The sequence below is a fragment of the Microtus oregoni genome, unplaced genomic scaffold (assembly GCF_018167655.1).
Source record: "Microtus oregoni isolate MIOR12 unplaced genomic scaffold, Mior012 000048F_ref0000485, whole genome shotgun sequence".
Lineage (NCBI taxonomy): Eukaryota > Metazoa > Chordata > Mammalia > Rodentia > Cricetidae > Microtus > Microtus oregoni.
Genome location: NW_024543222.1, coordinates 12,529,173 through 12,554,431, shown reverse-complemented (window position 1 = coordinate 12,554,431; position 25,259 = coordinate 12,529,173). Strand labels below are relative to the sequence as shown.

Sequence of the window (25,259 nt, the reverse complement as noted above, 5' to 3'; positions counted from 1 at the left end):
GGGTGAAAGGAGAGCACTGCCTCCTGGAAGTTGTCCTCTGACTGCCACACATGTGCTGTGAAATGCCCCTGATTAATGAAAGTAATCAATCAATCAATCAATCAAGTCTTTGGAAAAGACTTCAGAGATGAAGAAAGAGCAGGTGACCACATGTACCAGGTTCTGGGCTCAATCCCCAGCACAACCATTGGAACACGAAAACCAGTTACCCATCTCAACAAGAACCCAAATCAGTGACACACTGGGGATTTGGGGAGTGAGCACGCTTCTCCCAGATGCGCTGAAACCCCTCACTCTCCTTCCCCATTCCTCTCAAGCCCAGTGGTCCTGACTTACACACGGAAGGCTTTCCAACAGACCGCTGATCAATCCCCTCATTTATCGCCTACCGTCCACCGTTCCATAAACCCAATCATTCTGTTTTAAGGCAGAAAACATTTTTCTCTGAGAATAGCCGCCTACATCGACTCCCAATCACAGGACCTGCTTCTGGGCATATGAGGTTGAATGTGGAAAGGATATAAAACCATAAGAATTATGGCCCCGGTTTTGTCAATTATTAATTGTGTGGCTTGGGACACACATACATCTCCTCTCAAAAGAAGTGAGACCACCTACAGTGAGTGACCTTCCTCTCTGCCCTCCCACCTTTTGTTTTTGTTTTTTTTTGAGACAGGGTTTCTCTAAATAGCCCTGACTGTCCTGGATCTCACTATGTAGACCAGGCTAGCGTCGAACACGGAGATCCTCCTGCCTCTGTGTGCATCACCACCGCCCAGCTGTGAGCATCCCTTTATGTTGTTATGGTTGTTCACTGAGATAACATAGGATATTGCATTAGGGACCATTCTTTAGTTCTGGGACCTACCAAGAGCTTGGTGCTTCTTGTATCCTGACACTGTGCAGAAGCCTTGCTCTGTCTGGCACCTGAGTGGCCAATCTGGTTTTATTTATTACATTACGAGGCTCAGGAGCAGCCTGCCACAAACAGGGACTTACACCGCTGCCTTGACTTAAAACTGACATCATCTGGCACGCTGACCCAAGCTCGCGAGCCACTAATGCGATTTCCCCCTCGTGAAGATCTTCATTCACAAAAGGTCGGGAGGGTTCCAGAATGAAGATGCATCACCAGAGAAAGTCACAGTGCACCTGGCAAGGGCTCTCCAGTCAGGAATGAGATCTAGTCCCGGGCTGGAAGGCAGCTGCCGGCTCACAGGGTATAAGCACTCAAGGACTTGGCTGGACGGTGAAAAATCCATCAGTGGGTCCCGACAAAGCCTCTCAGAAGCGCCTCTCCACCCGGGGAGATATTGCTGAGGAGTTTTGGCTGTGGGTATTTTGAGATGTCCTTTGTCACTTGATCTTGGCTGAGGGAGGCACATGGGGACTGAGAGGTAGGAAAAATAAATTGTTCGGACATGGGGCTCTAGGAATAGAGCTTTCCACTCCGCTTTGATCCTGCCAAGGAGCTCTTAGATTTACCCTCGGCTTTACTTTATTTTTAACTCATTTCCTTTGCCTTTGGGCCTCTGGGCCAGACTCTCTTTCCTCCTGTGGTGTTCCCACCAAAGCCCTCCTCTCTCTCTCTCTCTCTCTCTCTCTCTCTCTCTCTCTTTCTCTCTCTCTGAATCTACTCATTTAGTGAGAACCCTCCCTTCCCAATGCACTAGCTGCTTCTTCTGCCTTGGCCTGATCTGTATTAGTGTAATGCAATATCTGCAGGCTGGAAAAGCTTAGGAAGAACCAAGGTTGGTTCTGCCTTGTGGCTCTCTAGTGGTGCTTACATCTAGCAGGTGCAGTCTCTCACGGGCAGAATTCCAGGGTGGCAGAAAGTATAACATGGCCAGAGTGTGTGTGTGTGTGTGTGTGTGTGTGTGTGTGTGTGTGTGTGTGTGTGATGGTCCTCTCTCTTATAAAGCCACCACCATTTAGTCATGGGGACGCTTCTTGAAGACTTAATCTAATCCTAAGCACCCTCAAAAGCCTACTTCTAAATATCAAAGCTGGATGTTGCCACTTCCTTAATGCCTTACAGGGGAGATCAAATGGCAGCACCTGAGCTCTTGAGGGACACACACCCCCACACCCTAACCACAGCCTTCTCTCATCTTTGGAGTCTGACCTGAGCCAGATGTTAGATGACCTACCCATGTCCCTCACTCATGCTTGAAGATGTAGAAAAACTAAAGACACAGTTGCGAAGTCATTGTCCTGAATATCCAGTTGATAAGCTCTCCCTTGAGGGACACAACACCTCTGAGAAAATCCCCAGTAATAGCTCCTGTAGTATTCCCAGCACAAGTGAGTTCAGGGATATTTGCAGCCCCGGAAAACTTGGAAGGAGGGAAAAAACAAAACAAAACCAAAACTACGATTAAAAAAAGTACAGGTTCTGTAAGGTGGGAAAAGACAGATTTCCCTTTCCTCATAATGAGAATATAAACTTTTACCAGCCCTGATAAATCAAGTAGCTCAGTTGGTTAGCGAATGGGATGCTCACCTCTTGCTTAGCAGGAATTCCTGCCAATATCCATGCTATTTTCTTTTGTGTGTGCATGTGAACTTTTTAATACTTCTTATAATTTGTATATTTTGTTATTTTTATATTTATTTTTAGTTTTTAAACATTTTAAAAAATTTTTTCTTTCTTTCTTTCTTTTTTTTTAGGAAGTCACTCTCTCCTTAGGATTGCCAGACACCGTCTCTCTACTCTGGCTTGAGCCTGGTGGCTCCCTTTGCACTTTACAGAAGAGCCATTAGGTGGGGCCCTGTCACCATTGCTCAGGTAAGCCAAGGTCGATGACTTTGGACCTTGAACCCGGGGAGAACACAGGTGAGGACTGTGGAGTTCTGTGATTACTGTTCAGACTGTCCAAATGCACCCACAGACTGGTGCAGGAGGCAGCCCTGCGTCTGTAGTGGGCTCAGGGTCCTGACCTACCTAACAGTGTAGGTTGCTATTGGAGAGGGGGCACATTTGGAACAACAAATCCATTCTTAGAAAATGATGACAATGATGTTTTAAACGGGAGGAAGAGGAGGAAGAAACCAACAATCTAAGAGCACAACAAAGGTTATCGTCACTGATAGCATACCTGGCTCTACTTCTGGGAGCCCTCAGCAATCTAGCCCCTGCTTTCCAGCCTCTGGTCCCACTGATGCTGTCTCTGGACCACTGTGACCTTTAACCACTGTGATGCATCACACTCTGAACAGAGCTCTGAGCAGAACAGTACCGTCTATATCCTACCAATTGTGCCTGCTTGCAGAATCCCATCACAACCGTGCTTTGGGACTCTTGCTATTTCATCAAAGGTGGGAGTGGGGATGGTCACTAGACCCTCACCTGAGATTCCAGCTACTTCTCTCTGCATGTGGCCTCGGGGGCTGGGGTGGTTGGTGTCAGGGTACATAGGCTGGGAGGAGTTAATTTTACGCAGCTATGGGGAACCAGCATCCATTCACACTGGGCGAAGACTTTCCAGTGGGGCTGCTTTGGGGTCACCCACGCTCCCATAGGAAACCCCACACCCAGTACTCACTGGTTCCCCAGGGTGATGACTTTGGTTTGTCAATGGGACCTCATCGAGGAGGAGATAGATTCTGTTTGTCTCCCCAAAGAAGGGAACCTCAGAAAGACCCCTGACGGCGCACTGTGTGCTCATGGCCACACCCTTGTGACTTCAGAAGCCACTGAATCATCCACTAGGGACACAGGCCAGCCTTTTGTGACCTCCTCCCTTGACCTGCATTTTCTCCCGTGTCGGCTGACCTTATCCGCATGTTCCACTATCTTCTGTGATCTTCAATCTCCTAGCTAACTTTCCCTCCAAGTCTAACTTCAAGGTCTTTCGCTCCCAGGACACCTTTCCCATCACCTCACTGAACCCTCAGATCCCCAGGAGACTCGGGCTGGACTGGAGGCTCACTCTGACCTTGGCTTGCTCAATTTTTCCATACCCGGCAAACGACGCCTGAACGAACTCGACCATTTCCTGTGCACATGCAGGTTGGGAGCAGGGTTGGGAGCACAGCTCCCAACATGCAGGGTTGGGAGCACAGCTGGGAAAGCGACAGCCATGCAGGCTGGCGGCATCACCAGCCACAGCGGCCCAAATCACCAGGCTGTGGAGACTTCCAAGTGCTGTTCCTTCTTCTCATCCATTTCTCACGGGACCTTCACCAGCCTCCTCAAACCCCCCTTTGCTGTCTCCTTTTCCGCTAGATGACTTCTCCCCACAGGCCTGAAGCTGGAGACCACCACACACAGGTTAAATGGTTTCCTATCCCCCACTTTCCCCCGTACTTATTTGCCCTGCCCTGTGACTTTTTCTTCTATCTGGAGGTTCACGAAGAACACTCACTGTTGCGCTTCCAGAGGTGGTTCCTCCAAATGCTGGCCTGTGAGGTTCTCTATTGTTTCAATGCCAAGGGCTAATGCCAGGAGTTGGAAAGGTAGCTCAGTTGGGTCACATCTTGCCTAGCGAGCATGAAGCCTTGGATCCCTTCCCTAGCCTTGCTGGGGTAATGCCCTAGAGAGAAAGAGGCAGGAGGATCAGATGCTCACAAAACCATCCTGGCAACATCAGGAGTTCGAGGCCAGCCTGGGTCCACGTTTGTTTCTTATGTCCTGGATTATTTATTTATGTATTTAGACAGGGTTTCATGTAGCCTAGGCTAGCCTCAAACTCTCCATGGAGCTGAGGATGATTTTGAACGTGTGATTCTCTCACTCCACTGCCTGAGTGCTAGGATTAGAGGTGGATGCATCACCATGCCCCGTTGTAGGAGCGGTCGTGTATGTACTATTGGGATCAACCCAGAGCGTTGTGTACGTTGGGTGTACGCTCTACCTACTGAGCCACATCCCTAGATTATCCCCGCCCCACTCAGTTTATGGTCTCTTTTTTACAGCTTATTTGTTTAACTGTCAGCGTGTGTGTGTGTGTGTGTGTGTGTGTGCGCGCGCGCGCGCGCACTCATCCCTGTGCCTCAGCATGTATGTGGAGGTTAAAGGACACACTTTAAGAACAAGTTCTCTCCTTCCATCATTCAGGTCCTGGGGATTGAATTTAGGTCATCAGGCTTGGTGGTAAGCATCTTATACCTGCTGAGCCAACCCACCAGCCCTCTTCTTTCTTCCTCCTCCTCCTCCTCCTCTTCCTTTTCTTTCTTTTCTTTTTTTCTTTTTTTGGTTTGTTTTTCAAGACAGGGTTTCTCTGTAGCCCTGGCAGTCTGTAGATCAGGCTGGCCTTGAACTCACAGAGATCCTCCTCCTGAGTGCTGGGATTAAAGGTGTGCACCAACAGCTGGGTTAAGACTTTTGTTCTTTATAGATTACTCACTCTGTGGTCACCAGTTATAGCATCAGAAAATGGAATGAGACATACGGTCAAGGCCATTGCCTTCATTCTTCCTAAGAAGTTTTCAAGAGCTTTGAAAAATAACTTTTTGATACTCTGTATCTAACTACGAGTTTATCTTCATGTATCTTTTTACCATTTAGAGAATGATTAGAAGGTAGCCAGGCTGTCTGGGGTCAAATCCCAACACCTTGCTGGTTGACCTTGGGTAAGCAGATCTGATCTCGCTCTTCCAGTTTACTCTAATATAAAATGCTTATCTTCCAGGTTACCAGAGAATTAAGGAATTAACACAGGGGACAAATACAGAACGGCACCTGGATTTTAAGTGCTCCATTAATGCTAGCCATTATCATTGTCCAAGGTAAACTTTGACCTACAGAATGGTGCCTCTCCAGTCCGAGAAAATGCTTATTAGCTTTTATTGTTTCAAATATTAAAAGTCTTTGGACATTTTGTTTTGCTTTGCTCAAAAGATCATGTAGCCCAGGTTGGCTTCGAGTTTGTTACGTAGCCTCAGATAACTGGGCGCCTGAGGCTCCAGCCTCTGCCTCCCAAGTGTGAGACTTCACATACAGCCACTCTTCCTAGACTATGGAGCATTTGTCATTATTGTGTGTTTGGGACAGAGACCCCAGAACATGAATGTGTTCCATACCCAGATGGAAAGCCTGGGAGAGCCGTCTCCCTTTCCTCAGCCCCCTTCCAACCTTATCCCCCTCCCCGGCTCTCACAGTCAAGCCACTTGGAAAGTCCTCTGGTTCATTCTAAGTTGGCATCTGCTCCACTTTCTCAACTCATGGTCAAAAAGGTCACCCATCACCGTATGACTCCATCTCTCAGGACCCTTGAAATGCCACGCTCCCTGAACTCTGAGGCCATTGTCATTGCGGACAGTGTCTTCCTCAGCGCTCTCTCTCCAGAGCCAGTGACCCCCCTCTACGGTTCGGAGTGCCCTTTCTGCCCATCGCCTCCGTTCCGGCAGCTTCCACCCTAGCTCTCTGACTTCTCAGATCTCCACAACTAGTGCTCAGTTGTGGATTTATGGAGCCAATTTCCTACTGCTTATTTTTATTCGGTGTGTGAACACTTTGGCCTGAACTCGCAGCCTCTCCTGTTTTAATGTGTTTAGGCTGCTGTTACAAAATCCCCCAAATGGGGCAGCTTATACATAGTAGGGGTTCCATATCTCACAACTCTAGGGGCTGGGAAGCCCAGGATCAAGCCTGATCCGTAGACAATGTCCCCTTCCTTGCTGTGGCCTTGCTGTGGAAGTGTTTCGAAGGTTTTTAAAAACAAATGCAGGATGGGAATGGAGAGACATCTTGGTGATTAAGAGCACATGCTATTCTTCCAAAGGACCGGGGTTCATTTCCCAGTACCTGCGTGACGGCTCGCAACTGCCTATAACTCCAAGATTCGACACCCTCACACGCACATACATGCAGGCAAAACACCAATGCACATAAAATAAAAAAAGCAAATAAAATTAAAACCAAGTGCAGGAGTTCTCACTTCCACTCTTAAGATTTATCCACTTCTAGCACTTTGGAGGGCTCGGGTAGGGTTTCAGACAGAATTCTGGGAGGGCAGAGACACAGTCCTAAGAGCCGAAGCTCTTGGGTGTTACTGCTATTCTCCTGTGAAAACCAATTAACCCGAAATAACTGTCCCTGACGTTAGCTGCCCTTCGTATCCCACAAATTCAACCAGAAACCTGTAGTGATGTTTCGTTTGTATTTTAGCAAATAAAGCTCGCCTGAAGATCAGCGTGCAGAGCTGAGCCACGAGAGGCCAGGCAGTGGTGGCACACACCATTAACCCCAGTACTTGAACTCCCATGCCTTTAATCCCAGCACTAGGGAGGTGGAGACAGGAGGGATATGACTGGGCAGAAAGAGGAATACAGGCGGGAGGAGACAGGAGCTCAGATACAGTCTGAAGGTTTGGTAGAGACACTGCAGTCTGAGGTCAGGATCGCCCTTTTGGTGTGAGGATTCTGTAGAGGTAAAAGGTCTCTCTAGTGGCTGCCCGCTCTGCTTCTCTCATCTCTCAGCTTTCACCCCCTAATAGCTAACTTTGGGTTATTCTTTATTAAGACCAATTGGAATTCGTACTACAGGGGCCAACCATGCTTATGTTGTGAGGGACCAGGAGTTAAACAGACTCTCTGGCAGACAGACAGACAGACAGGGAGAGGTGGCTAGGCAATGAAGGTGGAGAACTTCCAACGCGTCCAGCTTCTTCCCCATCATCCTGACCTGCGAAAGAAGCCTGGCAGCTTCAAACAAAGGCTTGTGGGCTTCTTCTAGCACTAGCGGGTCACCTTCGGCTACAAGTTCAAGGTCAGATGAGGACATGGCTACACACAGTTGTGGGTCAATCAGCCATCCTGCCTTTCCTCAAATGGACAAAGTCTAAATTTAGGGGAAGAAGACCCTTCAGAGGCTTTAACCCTCAGACCCACCACCCACTGCCCCCATATGAGAAAAGAATAGACTTTGGGCATTCGAGTCCCGCTCTGCTTTTCGGAGGGTCCTTTTCTTTGTGTGCGTCCTCTGCAAGAGCAGCAAATACCCTTAATTGCCGGGACATCTCGCCAGTCTAGATTCAAAACATTCTGTGTCATGCAAAGATGAGCCAAGGGAATAATGAAACGTAAAGGGGATGGGTCCTTAAAGTGCAAGAATTTTCTGGATTTCTGGTGAATGAAGTACACACAAAGGAAAAGTCTTCAGCCCTTGTCAGTGTAGGAGAAAGTTTACAAGCCACAACCACAAGTAAGTTAAGGTCTGCAGAAAGAGGTCTAGATGCTTCTCTGAAGGCAGGTGGGGACTGCACCAAGGCGTGGTAGGACCCTCCAAGTACCTTAGCACCCACTGTGCAGAAGCAACCTGAAAATTTCACCTAATAAAACCTCTTCTTGGAGGTAGGAGGTGGGGGTGCACGCCTTTAATCCCAGCACTCGGAAGGCAGATGTCTGTGAATTCAAGGCTAGCCTGGTCTACAAATCCAGGATAGCCAGGGCTGTTACACAGAGAAATCCTGACTTGAAAAAACAAAAACCAATAAACCAACAATGAACAAAAACAAAAACAGTTTGACTTTGCCCAGTCACTGATTATGGGTAAAGGTACTGGCCTGGCCAACACAGAGCAGAAAGGAGGCCCCAGCATTGTGAGGCATAAAGTCTTTTATGCTAGAGACTCCTATTTGCACAAGTGCATACTGTGGTTTTACTTACTGTATTCCTTGCCCCTCAACACTCCACAGTGCAAACTTACAAAGGTGAAAGACTGAAGCTACAATTTCTAGGCAGCTACGGAACAAATTTGATAACGCACACACACATACACACACACACACACACACACACCTCTACAGAATCTGCAACCTCGGGCTAGTGAGCTGGCTCTAAAGGTATTTGCCATCAGGCCTGATGATTTGAGTTTGATATCGGGACTGCCATGGTAGAAGGAGAGAACCAACTCCTGCAAGTTGTCCACTGACTTCCGTATTATGTCACGAAATGCATGCAAACACACACAAATCAATCAAAAATCTGCACATAAGCCGGGCGGTGGTGGCGCACGCCTTTAATCCCAGCACTTGGGAGGCAGAGGCAGGCGGATCTCTGTGAGTTCGAGACCAGCCTGGTCTACAGAGCTAGTTCCAGGACAGGCTCCAAAGCCACAGAGAAACCCTGTCTCGAAAATCAAAAAAAAAAAATCTGCACATAGAAGGTGTCACTGATTAGTTTCTTACCCTTAACAGACAAGAGAATTATCTTTTTCGCAATAGCTAGAGTAGACCTTAGAAAAAACAAAGAATACGCAGTTATATGAGCTCTCAGCCAAAGCATAATGTCGCCAGACTGAATACCACACGATCTCTTTTTTATTTTAATTATTTTGATACAGGGCCTTATATAGCCTGGGTTGCCTCAAACTTGCTATATAGCTAAGGCTGGCTTTGAGCTTCTGATCTTCTCTCCTCCTTTACCTGCTCAGAGCTTAGGTTACAGATATGTGACGCCAGATCTGGTCAATGAGTCCTTTAAATAAAAGAATATAGTTATTATCATTTCTGTGTGCAATTTGCTTTGCTAGGGATTGAGCCCAGAGCGCTAGCATTTGCTAAGCACACGTTCTACCCCGGAGCTACGCCCCCAGCCACAGCGAGATTGTTTTCTGTTACAGAAAGCCCAACAAAGGCACACCATGTGTGCAACTGGGATCTCAGCTATTCCAAGAGACCCAGATGGCTCTGAGTAAATTTAGCTGGGTGCCGAAAACAAGGTTTCCCCTATAGATCAAAATAATGTTACTAGGAAAAAAAAATGTTGCCGGGCGGTGGTGGCGCGCGACTCTGGAGGCATCTCTGAGTTCAAAGCCAGCCTGGTCTATAGAGTGAGTTCTAGGACAGTCAAGTCAACACAGAGAAACCCTGTCTCTTCACTCCTGAGAAAGTTTTTTTTTGTAGATCTCATATTTCATTTCATTCGCTTTATTAATTCATTTGAGTTCTGACTTGCAACCAAGGGGAAGTTGACTTAGTAACAAATTAATGACAGATTTTTGAAACTTGGTATAAATGACAGACTCCTTCAGTGTCAGGTGCCCTTTACTTAGTTCTGTCCACGAGTGTCTGTTCTATGAGGGTTCTCACTAATCTACTTTTCCTTTTCTAAGACAGTGTCTATTCCTGTACCCCAGGCTGCCCTCACACTCCTGACCCTCCTGCTTCAGCATCCGGAGCCCCAGGATGACAGCCATGGGCCACCACGTCTAGCTCATCAGAGAATTTAGCCGATGCTTTTCAACACATTTATTAATAGCCTGGCCAGCATAATTAAGATAATTAAAATAACTCCAAAGAATGGTCTGCATATTCCAAAGGCATTTTGGACCCTCTAGTTAAAAGTCTGGGAAGACGGTGGAGCCATTTTTAGAGGCGACTCTGTGAACGTCCTATTTAGTCAGCTAAAGCACAAAACGGCTGTGAAAACTGAGGGATTAGAAATAGGTTTTTAGGGCCAGAGCCTCAGCAGGCAAAAGAGCTTACTGTGAAGCATGAGGACCCGAGTTCAAATCCCTACAAACCACAGGAGAATCCCTAGGAACTGGGTAGCTTGGTGTGTGCGGCAGTGAATAAAACTGACCCTGTCTCAGCTGGGGGGTGGTAGTAGTGCATGCCTTTAATCCCAGCATTTGGGAGGCACAGAAGGCGGATCTCTGTGAGTTCGAGGCTAGCCTGGTTACATAGAGAAACTCTGCTTAAAAATAAATAGATAAATATTTTAAAAATTAAAGACAAAATTGACAGTATAACAAACAAGGCAGACAGTGAGGACACAGGGATATGTATACATAAACATATATACAAACACAATACAAAACAGATAAATAAATGGGTCTTGAATAGGTGTTAGTAGGGGAAAGATGATTTAAATATGATGTCACATTGATCAGTGGGCTAGCTCAATGGGTAAAGGTACTTGCCGCCAAGTCTGAAGACCTGAGTTCAATCCCAGGGACTCACACAGTGGAAGAAAGAACTAACTCCTGAAGTCTGTCCTCCATAAGCACACCATGGAAAACGCACATGCTTGTGAACACACATAGAGACCACACACACACACACATGCACACATATACACATACACACACACAGAAACACACATACACAAACACACACATGCATTCACGCACATACACAAACACACACAAAGATGCACACACACACATACAACGAATGTCTGGGGAAAAATGTGTTTGAATAGCTTAGTACTATCAGATAGCGTTGTTCTTAATCTCAGAAGATCCAGTCCCAGGTTCGGTGAGCCACAGCTGACACCCTGCCTGGGTAAAACACGGAGCATGTGTGCAAGTCCAGGAGCAGATGGGAGCACCCAACAGGAAACATTGCTTAGAAACCGTGGCCACTGGAAATCATTAACTCCCTTCCATCCTCCCAACAGTCCCTCGGTCCACACTTTTCTCTTAAAGCGGCTGAAACGCCAGCCACAACTCATCCTTGAAGGTGTGTTTATCAAAGAGATGGCCTCTAGGGATTTTTCAAGAGAAATCGCTTTACAGAGAGGGTGGTGCTGGACCTCCCCGCAGAAGGTGAGGTGACACAGCCTTTCCCTTTCCGGAGCTCTGACAAGTCATTAGCATTCCTAGGAGGCCTGTGACTGTCCAGGAAAAAGGAAACAAACACAGTTGCAGGCCTGATTTCTCGACGATTTTTCTCTCGCAGATGCTACTGGTGCATTCACATTTTCTCCGCACCCGTTTGAGCTGAAATGCAGCATTATGGTTGCAATGTGAAATGTCCCCCGTAGGCTCACAGATTGGACACTGGGTCTCCAGCTGCTAGGGTCTCACTAGAGGAAGCAGGTCTCTAAGAGTGTGGGTTTGAAGTTCCCAGGTGCCAGCAGTATTCTCTACTTCTTCTTTACCACGAAAACCACAACTTTCTCCTCCAAACACAGCCAATGCCATAACACCCGAACGTACGAACCAAGTGACCACGGGCTGAGAGCTCCGAAACTCTGAGCCAAAGTAAACCCACCACCTCCATTTCAGCTTTTCCTGTCAGGTATTTGGAAAAACGAAAGTCTCTAATTCATTGGCTGGTGAGATGCCTCAGCAGTAAGACTGCTTGCCATACAACCCTGACAATATGGAATCCATTAAAAAAAAAGCCAGATGGAGTGACCGGTGCCTGTAATTCTACTGCTCCTGCGGTGAGATGAGAGCTGGAGACAGGAGAGTCACCCAGAAGCTGGAAAGTGCACTGTGGTGCAAGAAACAGAGAGACTCAGATTCCACGCTTTGGGCGGTGAGAAGCTTGACTCCCGCCGGCTACTCTCTTACCACCCAGGAGCGTCTCAATACCCACGTACCGCAAATAAGTAAGAAAAACCTTAAAAAGTAACTAACTCATGCATTCACAAAGGACACTCAACATCCTCCATGGGATGCAAGAGATGGGACGCACTCATGTGTGGAACTGACGTCAGCACCACCGGACCACACAGAGACGGCGGGGGCTGTCACTCCTAATTACAAGGCGCTAATGGCCACCAGGGTTGCTAAAACACGAAAGACGATGACATTAGAATTGATAAAACAAGGACATGCCAGCGACCACAAGCGAATTACAGACCTACTGTGTGCAGTAATCGCTGTTCTGAGAACACGGCATGGTCAGCATGTACTAAGGCGTGAGGACCTCAGGAGTCAGAACAGTCAAGCCAGGGCCACAAGGACACAAGGAAATGACAGAACAGGTCTAAACCAGCTAAGTGGTTGAGCTGGGAATAAAGTTCTGCCTGTTCAATTCCAGACCTTGCAGTCCTCATCCGATCACTATCCTGTCTCTCTAGTGTTGAGTACTGGCTTGAATAATATGACAGGTGGCCCTTGAGGGGGAAGAGGGGCTGTGCCAACCAAAATCCTTTCCACGGGAAAGAGACCCAAGGAAGAACAATGTATAAAGTCAGAGAGGCCATCTTCCTGGCAGGGAGTCATCATACAGAGGGTCTGGTACTTGAGCCAGTGACCACACACCCTCGTCCAGCTTGGTGACTGTCTCTGAGGATGGCTCAGCTCAGTGAGAAAAGCGTGGGGACCGCGGGCGTCAGGAATGCGCCAACTTAGCATCTGCCATCCAGATGAATTTTACCATTCATAGAGCTGCATGAGTTTGACTCGCGAGCCATTCCCACGACTGAAGTCCAAGAGAAGAAAAAGAGCCGCCATTGACTGGCTGTGAGTCATCTCACTGTTTCCTCCCGTGAGTCCTCTGACCCGAGCCGTGTTTCCTCATTTGTCGTCTGGGATGTTCTGGCTGATGAACTCTCATGAGCTCTGGGCTGCAGAGCACTGTTCTGCCCTGTTTGGCTCAAGGCTAGTCAGTGATTTTGCTGAACTTGGTACATCACAGTGTGCTGAGTGGGTCTGGCCAGCTGCTAGCTTTTGGCAGACTCCTAAAGTGTCCTCATCCAAAACGCTTCAAGACCCAAAGGTTGCTGGCTACCATCTGTCATGAGCGATCCATCCACATAAGTACCAAAAATGGCTCCGTAAACATAAACACAAAGATCTAGGTAAATAAACAAGAGAGCTGGGCTTTGTTTTTTTAAAGCGAAGTACAGTGGTTTCCCACAGCAATTAGGTCTCTTGTAAGGACAAAAAAAATAGAGAAATATTTGGAAAACAATTGCAAATCTAGTGGACGGGGCTGAGAATGGATTCTAGAAAGCTGCGGGGTGGGGTGGTGGTGGTGTTGTGTCTCATGGAACAAGACTTGAACGGGTATCCTTTTTCAAAATTAAAAAAGGTAAATCTGCCATGGTAGCTCATGACTGTCATCCTAGTACTTTGGAGCCCAAAGGAGGAAGATCATGAACTCAAAGCCATGCTGGGTTATGCACTGAGTCTGAGACCAGGTTGTGCTATCTAAGAAAACCCCAACACACACACAAAGAACAAGCTGAAATCTCTTCTGCTCCTTCTCTAGGCTGACAACCATGGTACATGTGTTGTCTGTATATTTAAAAAAAAATTGGTTATATAATATGTAAATACTCCATAAGGAAAACATTCCTAAATTATTTGACATTTTATCATACTTATTTGTCATAAGTGTATGCGGATGATGTGTGACACAGTACACACGTGACGGTCAGAGGGTAACTTGTGGGAGTCGGTTCTTTCCTGCCCCCATGAGTCCCAAGGATCAAACCTGATTTATTATGTATCAACTGACTCTACTTTCTCTGTGTCTAGAGCACAAAGAGAAAGATAAAAATCTCTTTTTTGTTCTTTGATCAAAATCTGTCCTATTTTTGGTCTTTTATTTTTTTCCATTTGATTTCATAATCAATTTAGGACAAGCACTACCTACCCCATGAGCATGATCCACCACATGCCCGGTATCAAGAAGCAGGGAGTGGTGCTGCATGCCTGGAACCCCAGACCTTGGGAAGCTGAGGCAGGTGGTTTACTACAAGCTTAAGGCCAGCCTGGGAAACAAAGAGATCCTATTTCCAAAACTCAAGAGTTGTGGCCAGGTTTTCTGTCTCTTCAGTTGTGTTTGCTTATTTCATTGTGACTGAAGGCAAGATGAACCCCGAGGAGGGAACACCCTCGAGTAAGGGTGTATGGCTCTCTGCGGGTCCCAGTGGAAAGCAGATGATGTCCCTTTGGTCCCTTGTTGTGCGATGTGAACTGTGCTCCTGTGGGACTGGGTGTAGAATCAAGGCGTAATCTCCGAAGTGGCAGGAGAGTCTGTCCTCCAGCAAAAGGGTGGTTCGCTGGTTTTGGCACCCACCGACCGCGCGCCACTGCTGTGGTAGCTGCACTGTGGCCATCCAGATCGTGACACTTCACACTTGGTAATTTCCTTTCTAGTTCCGACTCCCAGGGTCCCACCTATGGCTCACCACGCTCTCTTTGATGATGTTGCATTGGGCTGGTTACTTGTTTTGGTAAAAATGGCAACAGCCAGCAGAGGTGGGTCTTTCCAGATTTATGCCAACATGGGTGAAAGAGGTCACATAGAAAGCAACCACTATTTTAGCCGTATCTATTACTAAGGATGAATAACTCCGGGTGGCATTGTGACCTCAGATTCGGACAGCCGACCTTCACCCTGGCAAAACTTTTTTTGACAATGTTTGTTTGATTGTTTACTAGTTCGAAATAGGGTTTCACTCTGTAGCCTGGGTTGGCACAAAACTCACTAAATAGGCCAGGTGGGCTTTAAACTCAAGGCAATCCTCTTGCCTCAGACTCTTACCTGCTGAGCTAGTGGTTAGGAGTGACCACTCTTTGCTTGTTATTTTACATATCCAGATCTCATGGGGCTGGAGAGATGGCTCAGGAGTTAAGGACACTGGCTGCTCTTGGAGAGGACCTTGGGGTCAGTTTCTAGCACCCACATGGTAGTTTATAACCACCAATAATTAATTACAGGGGAATTCTGATCTCCATGGACATTCCAAGCATGTGGCACACACACATACATATAGACAATACATTCATACATGAAGAAAAACAAATAGAAAATAGCTTAAAAAATCCAGTTTTCATATCACAAATAGAAAAGGCCACATCTTCAGGAATCAAATGAGATGTGTTTCTATTGTTCTTAGAATGATACTTTTGAGACCAGCAGTAGTGGTGCACACCTTTAATCCCAGCACTTGGGAGGCAGAGGCAAGTGGATCTCTGTGACTTCGAGGCCAGCCTGGTCTACAGAATGAGTTCCAGAACAGGTTCCAAAGCAACACAAAGAAACCCTGTCTCAAAAAACAAAAAAGAATACTTTTGGACAGGGATTGATGAACGTCATTGACTTTCCACCTCATAGACCCAAGCAGATAAAAGCCTCCCAAACTGAAAGTGGGGGTGTTTCGTGCAGTCTTATTTATTTCTTGTCATGTACTGATTTAATAGAGAAGAGTGAGGATTTTGTAGGTGTCTGGCAATAAAAAAAAAAATCTAAGGTTAAAAACAGAACCATAAAGGTTGAAGACATGTCTAAAAATAAAGCAGGTGTCTTTTCATCCCCCTATAATCCTCGGTTAGAAGCCACTGAAGGAGAAGACGACCACCACAGAGACCTGGAATCTGGGCGCTGTGGTTCCCACTGGCAGCCCTGCCTCATAGATTAATTTCAGTACACTTTTGCAAGGTGTTAATAAGTTGCTCTAGCGCGTTGCCGTCTGGAGGTTGCAAATGCAAATCATGAAATAAACTTGGTGATCACCAGTGTGAGATCCAGCCCGGGGTAAACCCCGCTCTCCTGAAACAACAGATGCCCTGACCTCGAGTTGGTGACTCCCAAGGTCGCTCAGGATGGGACTATTTCTGGCCATATCTCCATGAGACCAGTGAAAGTGTCAAACTGTTTACGCAGTTCACCTAAAGGAGGCCCGCAGAGATGAAATTTGATTTCTCCGGTAAGATTTGCAGTTAACTAAACGAGATGGTGTAATATCCTAAAGCCAAGAACGACTCCGGTGATTTAAAATGAGTCTTAAAAGGCTGGAGAGATTCCCCAGTGGTTAGAGCACCGGATGCTCCTCCAGCGGACCCAGCTTTGATTTCCAGCACCCATATAGTAGCTCGAAACTCTCTAACTCCAGTTATTAGGGGACCCGATCCCCCTTCTGCCTTCTGCAGGCACTGCATACATGTGGTGCACAGATGTACCTGCAGCCAAAACATCCATACATGTAGAGAAATAAATGAAAATCAAAAAGAAAAGATGAGTCTTAAGTCATGCCTGGTAGTACAGGCATGTAGTTCCAGTTACTGAAGTGGCTGAGGCAGGAGCATTTGAAGGCCAGCCTGAGCTACAAAGGGAGTTCAGGGCTAGCTTGGGCAACTGTGTGAGACCCTGATTCAGGATGCCATGGAAAAGGGGGGGACAGTTACATGTGCTGCACTCCCAGTGCTGGGGAGATGGAAGCAGGAGGGTCCCCAAAGCTCACAGGGAGCCACTCAAAGTGAAGCAGTGATCTCTATGTTTAGTGAGAGACCCTACCTCAAAAATAATGTGGAGAGCAGTTGAGAAAGACACATGACATTGACAACTCTCTCTCTCTCTCTCTCTCTCTCTCTCTCTCTCTCACACACACACACACACACACACACACACTTAAAAAACAAGGCCTGAGGGAGGCTGTGTCTCAGTGTTAGAGTACTTGCTTAGCATGGACAAAACCCTGCCTTCTAACCCCAGAACCACAGACAAAGAGATGACTAAGGAGTGTAGAACAATCAGAAGCTGACTGAAACTTGAAAGCCACGGAAGGTCTTTCTCGGGACCCTAGAGTTCTGGAACCTTCTATATTTTGTTTCTTGTCTCCCTGGATAATTTTACCCATATCCACCTGAATCGTGGTCTAAATCCCTATGAACCGTGACTTCGTATATCCATCCTACTTGTCATTTCCACTTGAAGGTCTCATGGAACCTCAGACATCATCTTGATTTACTTCTCAGAATATGTCTCTCCGCTATTCCCCGGGAAGAACAGCGACACCATCATTGACCCAGTTAAAGACTAAAGCAAGAAACCCCAAGGTCATCCTTCTTTTGCCGCTTTCTCGTACACCATATCAATTCCAACAGAAAGTAAATGTTTTGAAACATATCCATTTCTTTTGGTTTTGTCCATGGCTAACTTTTCAACCCAAGCCACTACCTTGGTTTGGATAATAGCAAAGCAAAACAACAGACAAAAATTCCCAAACTTGTCGCTGTGGAACAATCTCTGTACATTGCAGATATGTATTGCTCTCATTGGTTAATAAAGAACTGACTGGCCCATACAGCTGGGCAGGAGAGACTGGGAAAGCCAGATGAGGAGAATTCTGGGAAGATTAAGGGTGGTGTCAGAAGAGCATCAGGAGATACAGCGGGAGCAAGACGTGCTGGAAGACCGCTAAAGCCGGGAGCGATGTGGCAGCACAGAGAGGAATAGAAGTGGGTTAAGTCGTAAGAGCTAGTTAGTAAGAAGCCTGAGCTATTGGCTGAGCATTTGTAATTAGTATTTAGTCTCCATGTCTGTTATTTGGAAACTAGAGGGTGGAAAAGAAAAGTCCCAAAATGTTTGTTTGACAATTTGGACCAAATCAAAATTTGATCAGGGACACACCGTTAACTAGTATGGCCACCATGGAGGTGATGGGGACATCAGACATGTACACAGTACCTCTCTAGCTTCGGTGGTGGTTTCCTGCAAACTCAGCTCCAGGAATCCTCCACACTCGCCAGCATTATCAAGTTCATATTCCTTCATAAAGAAACAGAGTCTCTGACTGGCCAAAGGAACGGCATATGGTCAGAGATGGGCGCGAGCCCTGATCTATCTGCCTGTCTCATAAGGAACAGTGCCACCATCTTTCATTACAACACAGGCTGACTAGAAATTCCACACTGTGAATATGTCTTCCAGGGATGGCTCTGTGAGATAGCTTAATTTCCTGGAACTGGAAAAGAGAGACACCCTTCCTTTTTTTTTTTTTTTTTTTTTTTACCAGAGAGAGAACTTGGCTCGAGGAGGAATTAGGTCCTTGATGACACATATGGCTAACAAAATATAGGCAGGCTGAAGGTTACAAAAAGCAACCCCTCCATTCTTAAGTGTGAATGTGTCTGTATTTGTGTGTGTGAGTTGTGTGTCTGTATTTGTGCACGCACACACACATGTGGGTTGATGTTGGGTTCCTTTGGGAATACCCTGCCACCTTAGCCTTGAGGCAAGGTCCCTTAACCAAACCTGATTGGCTCTCTGATATGGCTAGTCTTACTGCTAGTCAGCTTGCTTGCTCTGAGGAGCCATCTCCACCTCCTGAGGCTAGCATGACACGTGGGCTTCCATAGCCACCCGGCATTTAGGCATGTTTCTGGGGTTCCAAACTTTGGCCCTCACGCTTACAAGCCTGAACCATTTTCCCAGACCACAAAGACCCTTTGGGGATGCTTCCGTTTTCACGGGTCTGAAGAAGTGGAGCCATTTGGACAGGCTGCTTTACTAAATATTTATACATAAATCTGTGGGTGCTCAGCACTTTTGCCCCTTCGATCCACCTGGGAGGGTGTTAAAAATAGTAATGCCCAGATTCCACCTGTGATCAGTGAGATCATGGGCCCTTGGGTGTGGACAGGAGCTCAGCTTTCAGGATGATGTCAGCACAAAGCCGTCATTAGAACCGCTGATTAGGCTATCACGGTGGGTGAGGGTGGTGAATCCTGTAAACGTCCCACCAAGGGAACAGAGGAGACTCAGCCACGGATGGGGAGAACCCATGTGGAGAAATCAGCTTTCTAGAGTATCCGAAGATTCTTTGTGTTTGAACAATCTGCACCTGTCCCCAAATAAACAAAAGCCCCAGAGGGATGGGCTCTAAGTAGTTAAGACTTCTCCGTGAAATGGCTCAGCGGGTAAAGACACTTGCCACCGAGCCTGATGTATGGGGACCTATGTGGTAGAAAAGAGAGAAGCAATTCCTACAGGCCTTCCTCTGACTCCATTTGTGCACCATGGTATCATGCTCACACACACACACACACACACACACACTAAATGTATTAGCAATAAACAAGTTCTCTGGTGAGCTGGGTTTGGTGGCACATGCCTATAATCCCAGCAGCTAAGAGGATCAGGGAAGAAGATGGTCCAAGAGAGAGGCCGGCCTGTGTGTGGATTTCAAGGCTAGCCTGGATCAGACAGACAAGCAAACAAGCTAGCTAGGTTAGGTGAGCCTGGCGCACAGCAGGGCTGAGAACTGCTGCTTTGCATGGTGCCTGCTTTGTTTAGAAGCGGAAGCAGAGGCCAGGCTGCCCTCATTAACCCCTTGGCACACTGTCACCCTGCAGCAGGTGTCACAGGAGGGGTCGCCCCTTCAGCAGAACCAGGCAGTGGTGAGTGCTGCCTCTCAGTCTAGATTTATGGCCTTGAACAAACAACAGAACCTTGCTCTGGCGTGGTCCCATCCTCCCCGGCGCTAATTAAGGCCTAAATAGTTCCCATCAGTTTGTGCATGAAATAAACGGGCCTCGGTTTAAGACAACTTCCCCATTGTGTCCCGGCTGATGGAACCAGTTTGCAGGTTTACAAAAACATACACTTAGCAGCTTCTTCTTTAATGAGAAGATGTTTCAGTCTAATCATTCTGAAAATGTGTTTCTACTGGGTTTTGGATCACATTTATGACTGAGATGATAACTGATAATAAGATAGCAACATGTACTCCATTCAGCCACTAATCAATGCGATTATCACCAGAGTCTTTCAATTTAATTATTGCTTCTTATCAGCATCCATTTCATTAAAATTTTGGCAGGTAGGGGTGGAAATGGCGCGGAGAGGCGCGCGAAGGATGGAAGCTGAATGATAAGACCATGTACATAGAAGAGGCAGAGGTGAACCGCATTTATTAAATAATGAGTCAAATACACAACACACTGCCTTCTACCTTCTGCCTCCTCGACTCCAGGCAGAACAAGGCACGGGCTTACGGCTTTGGACTCGACCCCTACTGAGCAGAGCTACCTTGTCATCATTAAAATTAGATAAATACACACTTATAAGAGCCTTCCTTTTCTTCCTCCTGGAACCAACATTGAGGAGCTGCTGACTATGGAAGCTAGAGAAGGGTGCAGAGCCAAAAGGGGGCCTGATCAAGTGGAGCTGGGACTCTGCTCCAGTGGCCCCAGGAGCAACACACGGAGAACCGACAGCGGGGCCAGGCAGAGGCGAGCGTAGGAAGCCTCGAGATTGCAGGGGCCTTGTCAATCTGTGAGGTTCAAGACGCCCTCTCTGCTATCTCTATACACACAGAGAGAGCTGATGTGAGTTAACTCACACGGAATGAAACTCAGAGACAAAAAGTCTGAGAAAAAGAATTTGTTTGGAAGGACTATTTTTAAAATTACTTTTATTTTTATTTTCTATATTGCCTACATGTACATCTGTGTACCGTGTGCACGCCAGACCAGGAAGGCCAGAAGAGGGAGGATGTCAGATCCCCTGGAACTGGAGTGATAGCCAGTTATGAGTGCAACAAATGAACTCGGGTCTTTTTTTTGCAAGAGTAGCAAGTGCTCTTAACCTTTGAACCATTCATCTCTCCATCCCCAAACCCACATTTTTTTTCCCCCAGTGGTGCTCGCCAGAGCAGTTCTGGCATCTGGTTTTCACTGTGCTTTTCCTGATTGCCCATAGCTCTGTCAGCACACTGAAGCTCATGTCACTCTCCAGCGAGCAGCCAGGACTGAACTGGAGAAGGCAGGGCAGACCTTCGAAACCACAGACGAGAGCTGGGGAGAAGATGACTCGGGACGCAAACTGCTTGCTGTCCAAGCACGAGGACCTGAGATCAGAACTCCAGCACCAGTGAGGAAAGCTGGGCCTGAGAACCTTCCGCTTGCCTGTAACACCCCCGACCCCCCCCACCCCCCGACCCCCCCCCCCCCCCCCCCGTGCTAGTGAAGCCGAGACTGGCAGTTCCCTGGGGCAGCCTAGCAAGGTAAGAGAACTCCAGGTTCAGCGAGAGAAGTGTGCTCAAAAATAAAACGCAGAGCGATTGAGAGACACGATGTCGACCTCTGGCCCACACATAGATCCTCAAGTGGGAAGAGTACCCCATGCCGTTTTAAAAATAGCATACCATATGATTTCATCTGGGAGGAACTGGTTAAAAAAAAAAAACACCAATATCTTGTAATGTGAGTCAAGGGACATAGGTAGTCATCTCTGAATTGTGGGGTTACTCTTGGCTTCCCTTTCGTTTAGGACCTTTTTTCTTCATTGCATATTTGAAGTTTTAAAAACTGTGTATATTAGCTGGGTGGTGGCGGCGCACGCCTTTAATCCCAGCACTCGGGAGGCAGAGGCAGGCGGATCTCTGAGTTTGAGGGCAGCCTGGTCTAAAGAGTGAGTTCCAGGACAGTCAGAGAAATTCAGTCTTGAAAAAAAGAAGGAAATAAAAGAAGGAAGAAAGGGAGGAAGGGAGGGAGGGAGGGAGGGAAATAGTTTAGGCTGGGAGACGGCTTAGTGACTAAAACACTACCGTACAAGGGCCAGGGCCTTAGAAGAGAGACACAGATCCCCGGAACAAGGGGCTAGCCAGACTAGCCATATCAGGCAGCTCTGAGTTCAACTGAGAGATGCTGTCCCAATGAATAAAGTAGCGAGAGATCCAGAAGGACCTTTGACATCAACGTCAGGTCTCCATCTACACACAATCACACACGTGCATATGTGTCCTAATGCACACAGACACCTATTCGCACATGAACATGCAGGTGCATCATCCACATATACCTATGAACAGAAAACCGAACCAAAACAAAACAAAGTAGCTTGCCATCACCCGAGGAGTCCAGCTTGCCTGTCATAATTCAAGAAGCAGAAATGACCAGGTATCGGCCAGGTCAGTCCTTGCCAATATTGTTATAGCAAGCATGCCCCAAGCATCTCCCATTCCCGATCCTGTTTCTGACCATTGTGTTTGGCATACCCTTCTCAATGAGTAGCAGAGTTTGCTCAGAGCTGAGTGTGGTAGCAGCCCATGCCCTGTGATCCCAGCACTGGAAAGGTGCAGTCAGAAATGGAATCAGAGAACTCTGAGTTTCCATGGTCCTCTCTACTTCTCATGGTGATCACTTCCGTTGCAAAGGGGCCCATTGGAAGGACACACACATTAGCAGGGAGGAAAGCTAGACTATAAGGTACACCAGGCCTGGCCCCAGAGGTCCAAGGCCAGAACCTCTCCCAGGGACGGCCAGGACTGGGTGAGCTACTGTGACCTTCAGAGGCCGAGACTTGAGAGCTGCACGGGGTAAGAGGACTACAAGAGGGCTGGCTACTCACGCTGTCGTTGCTGCCTTTGTTGTCTTCGTACTTGGTTTCTATGTGGATGGAGAATTTCGGCAGGAAGGAGCACTGCGGAGAAAAAGCAGACTTTGATTAGCACTGCTTGTCACGTCTGTAGTGTGGCTTGGGGCTGCTCGCCTGACCGTTAGGTTGGGAGCATAGATCTGTAGCAGAGATGGTAAGATATATTATACATCAATAACCACAGTCTGTAGGAGAAGCCACCGCCAGGAGCGTCATCTCTCCCGGAAGTCGGTGAGCAGTGTTGGGGAGGGGGATGGCGCGGAATCACATTCCCAGAGAGTCACTCTGTACGGTGAAGCCGGCTGCCAGCCACTGCCAGCCACTGCCAGCCACTGCCAGCCACTGCCAGCCACGGAGAGCAGATGCCTGTTATAGAAGCTACCTCCAGGTCTGCGGAGCTCACCTGCTCCCCAGGGACCCCACCGTAACCCCTACGTTAATGTGCACACAAAATGAGGGAGGTGGCACAGTGCATCCTTGAGATCAGAGATTCTTGGTCAGCTAGGTGTGTGTGAGCACAAGTATGTGTGGCGTGTATGCAGACGTCTGTGCATGTGAGCGTGCATGCATGTGAGTATACAGATGCTGATGAACTCTGTTGGATATTTTCCTCAATTACTCTTCATCTCAATTTTGGAAGTGGGGGTAGTGTGAGACAGCATCTCTCTGTGTGGTCCTGATGGTCCTGGAATTCACTATGTAGACCAGGCTGGCCTCAAACTTACAGAGATCCACTGGAATTAAAAGTGTATGCCACCATGTCTGGCTTTTTAAAAAAAAATTTTTTTTAAAGACATACAAGGTCTCTCACTGACCCTAGAGCTCACCAAGTTGGCTGGGTGAGTTGCAGGCATCCTCCTGCCTCCCTATTGCCAGCACTGAGGTTAAGATAGGCACCCTGATTTTTTTTTTTTAAAGATAGGTTTCTCTGTGTAGCCCTGGTTGTCCTGGAACTAGCTCTGCAGACCAGGCTGGCTTTGAACTCAGAGACCCACCTGCCTCTGCCTCTCTAGTGCTAGGATAAAGGCGAGTACCAACACCGCCCAGCTGGCACATCTGTTCTTGCACTTTATGTGGGTGCTGGGGCTCAAAGCACAGGTCACAAAGCATAAATAAAATGATGTAATTGAAAACATGGTGTCAAGAGGCTAGGGGCACAGCTCCATAGTGGGGCATGTGCTTAGCATGTGCCAGGTCTTGAGCATGATCTTCAGAACTGAAACATGCACTTGTAATGGAGTAACAAGTAGTTCGTGAAGAGCAGGGCTCAGCATGAGGCTGCCAGAGGCCTGAGCAACACAGGGGGCCAGAGACCTTATTTGCAAGGCTGCCGAGAGTCTCTGGCTCACCAGGCCCCATTGTATCTCATTTAAAAGGTCAGGCAGCCCAAGAAGAGGATGTTGATGGACATGGGTGTGTCCAGCCCCCTCCTGGCACTGAGCTGGACATTATTGTTCTTGGACACCAGAGATATGATGGACGGCTAATAGTTAAAATGACCCAGTGATTTCACTGGGACCTGCAGGTATTAGACATAAGAGACATGGCTTTCTCTGGTCACAGTCCCAAGAGGCTATGCTCTCTGACACAGGCATTTTCTGAATGTTTCCAAGGTCTTGAAGGTTTGCAAATTCTCCAAGGGCTAAATGCTAATATTATCATCCCTCCTTTCAAGATGAGGAATGGAGCCATAGAGAGGTTAAGTAAATGGCTTACAATCACACAGCTGGTGAATTACGACAGCCGTTCCAAAAGTTATGTAGCCTGGTCCCAGGGTCCACGATCTTGACTAGTACCCCCAGTGGTTCTCGGAGCAGGGGGGGGGGGGGCGGCGGGGGTGTCTAGTCCAGTGACAACCGTAGCACCTAGAATTCTGCTAGCAATGTAACGCTTAGGGGCCCACTCTGGAGCCTAGAGATGGGGGTCCAGCAATGTGCATTGCACCAGCTTACTGTTGCTGTGGCCTGCTCCAGCGGGGAACCTGGCGTCATACCCCATTCATGGGTAGGAACTGGTAAAAGGGCAGCAGCTAAAGTCCTACTAATACCACCCGCACCTCATGGGCTTCCCCTCCACTCTACCCACACTCTCCTGTCAGCCTCGCTGAGACCCCGGGGATGTCTGTACAAGAAGGCAGAGGACGTGCCATGGTTAATTTCTCTGACACCACATGCCTGCGTGCACCTGGCATCTACCCCGTCCGTCTTCATCTGAGAGAAGCAATCAGAGCCGTGACTAAGGAGCCACGGAGACAACCGATCCCGGTAATTGCCTCGATGGAGACCGAGGCGCCGCGGTGATTTATTAGCACGTTCCTGGCTGTCTCCTGCCCAACCTCTCACTCGGTAGCCACTGCCCTCACACTCATTTCCAGGGACTTCCAGCGAGGAGGGTTGCTCATCATGAGTCAAGACTCCGGCACCCCTGGGGCCCCTGGCAGAACCTTGATTGACTCGTGAGCATGGG

The 25,259-nt window shown here is 47.6% G+C and overlaps 1 protein-coding gene across 6 annotated transcripts in view; it reads right to left on the bottom strand.

The window, feature by feature from the left end:
- Pitpnc1 (phosphatidylinositol transfer protein cytoplasmic 1) overlaps nt 1-25,259 on the bottom strand; it is a 276,157-nt gene that overhangs the window by 70,657 nt on the left and 180,241 nt on the right. For all 6 annotated transcript variants that reach the window (XM_041635717.1, XM_041635714.1, XM_041635719.1 and 3 more), the window contains exon 5: nt 22,767-22,838. In XM_041635717.1, the coding sequence (XP_041491651.1) occupies nt 22,767-22,838 (72 nt within the window). The remainder of the gene's footprint in view (nt 1-22,766; nt 22,839-25,259) is intronic.